The following is a 722-nucleotide window of genomic DNA, read 5'->3' as shown; positions in this document are numbered from 1 at the left end:
TATGTGTGTGTGTGTGTGTTTATAGAGTATATATATTCTTGGTTGTGCTTACAGTTACTGGGTGCTGCCACTGCACTCCACTATAACAGGAGAGGAGCAGGCGAGAGCATTCAACAAGCCAAAGCCTGGGCAACGCAAGATCATTCTGAGCACAAACATCGCAGAGAGTTCGATCACCGTACCGGACGTGAAATTTGGTGCGACTCGCCTCTGACTTCTTTTCAAAATAATTGAAGCTGAAATATCCTCCTTCCTCCATTCTGACTTACCAAAATGCTGCAGAACTGGTGTTAAGTATATCTAACGGTAAAAAGAAATGTGCGTACTTGCATGCGGGTGTATGAGTTTAGGCTTGTTTGTATGTGGGCATGTGTGTGTGCGTGCGAGCGTGCAAGTTTATGCTTGCATGTATGCGGGCACGCGTGTACGTGCAAGCGTGCGACTTTATGCTTGTTTGTGTGTGTGTGTGCAAGTGTGTGAGTTTATGCTTGCATGTATGCGGGCACGCGTGTACGTGCAAGCGTGCGACTTTATGCTTGTTTGTGTGTGTGTGCAAGCGTGCGACTTTATGCTTGCATGTATGCGGGCACGCGTGTACGTGCAAGCGTGCGAGTTTATGCTTGTTTGTGTGTGTGTGCAAGTGTGTGAGTTTATGCTTGCATGTGTGCGGGCACGTGTGTGCGTGCAAGCATGCGCGTTTATGCTTGTGTGTATGCGGGCAC

At 48.2% G+C, this 722-nt stretch overlaps 1 protein-coding gene across 1 annotated transcript in view; it reads left to right on the top strand.

Annotated features, from left to right (window-relative positions):
* LOC106813007 (putative ATP-dependent RNA helicase TDRD9) overlaps positions 1 to 722 on the top strand; it is a gene marked incomplete at its 3' end in the record, with an annotated part of 47,906 nt that overhangs the window by 15,344 nt on the left and 31,840 nt on the right. The window contains exon 10 of the mRNA XM_014817050.1: positions 55 to 197. Coding sequence (XP_014672536.1) covers positions 55 to 197 — 143 coding nt within the window. The remainder of the gene's footprint in view (positions 1 to 54; positions 198 to 722) is intronic.

This window comes from Priapulus caudatus, unplaced genomic scaffold, assembly GCF_000485595.1.
Source record: "Priapulus caudatus unplaced genomic scaffold, Priapulus_caudatus-5.0.1 Scaffold714, whole genome shotgun sequence".
NCBI classification, from domain to species: domain Eukaryota; kingdom Metazoa; phylum Priapulida; class Priapulimorpha; order Priapulimorphida; family Priapulidae; genus Priapulus; species Priapulus caudatus.
Note: the sequence above shows the minus strand (reverse complement) of the source record. Positions and strands in the feature narration are given on the sequence as shown.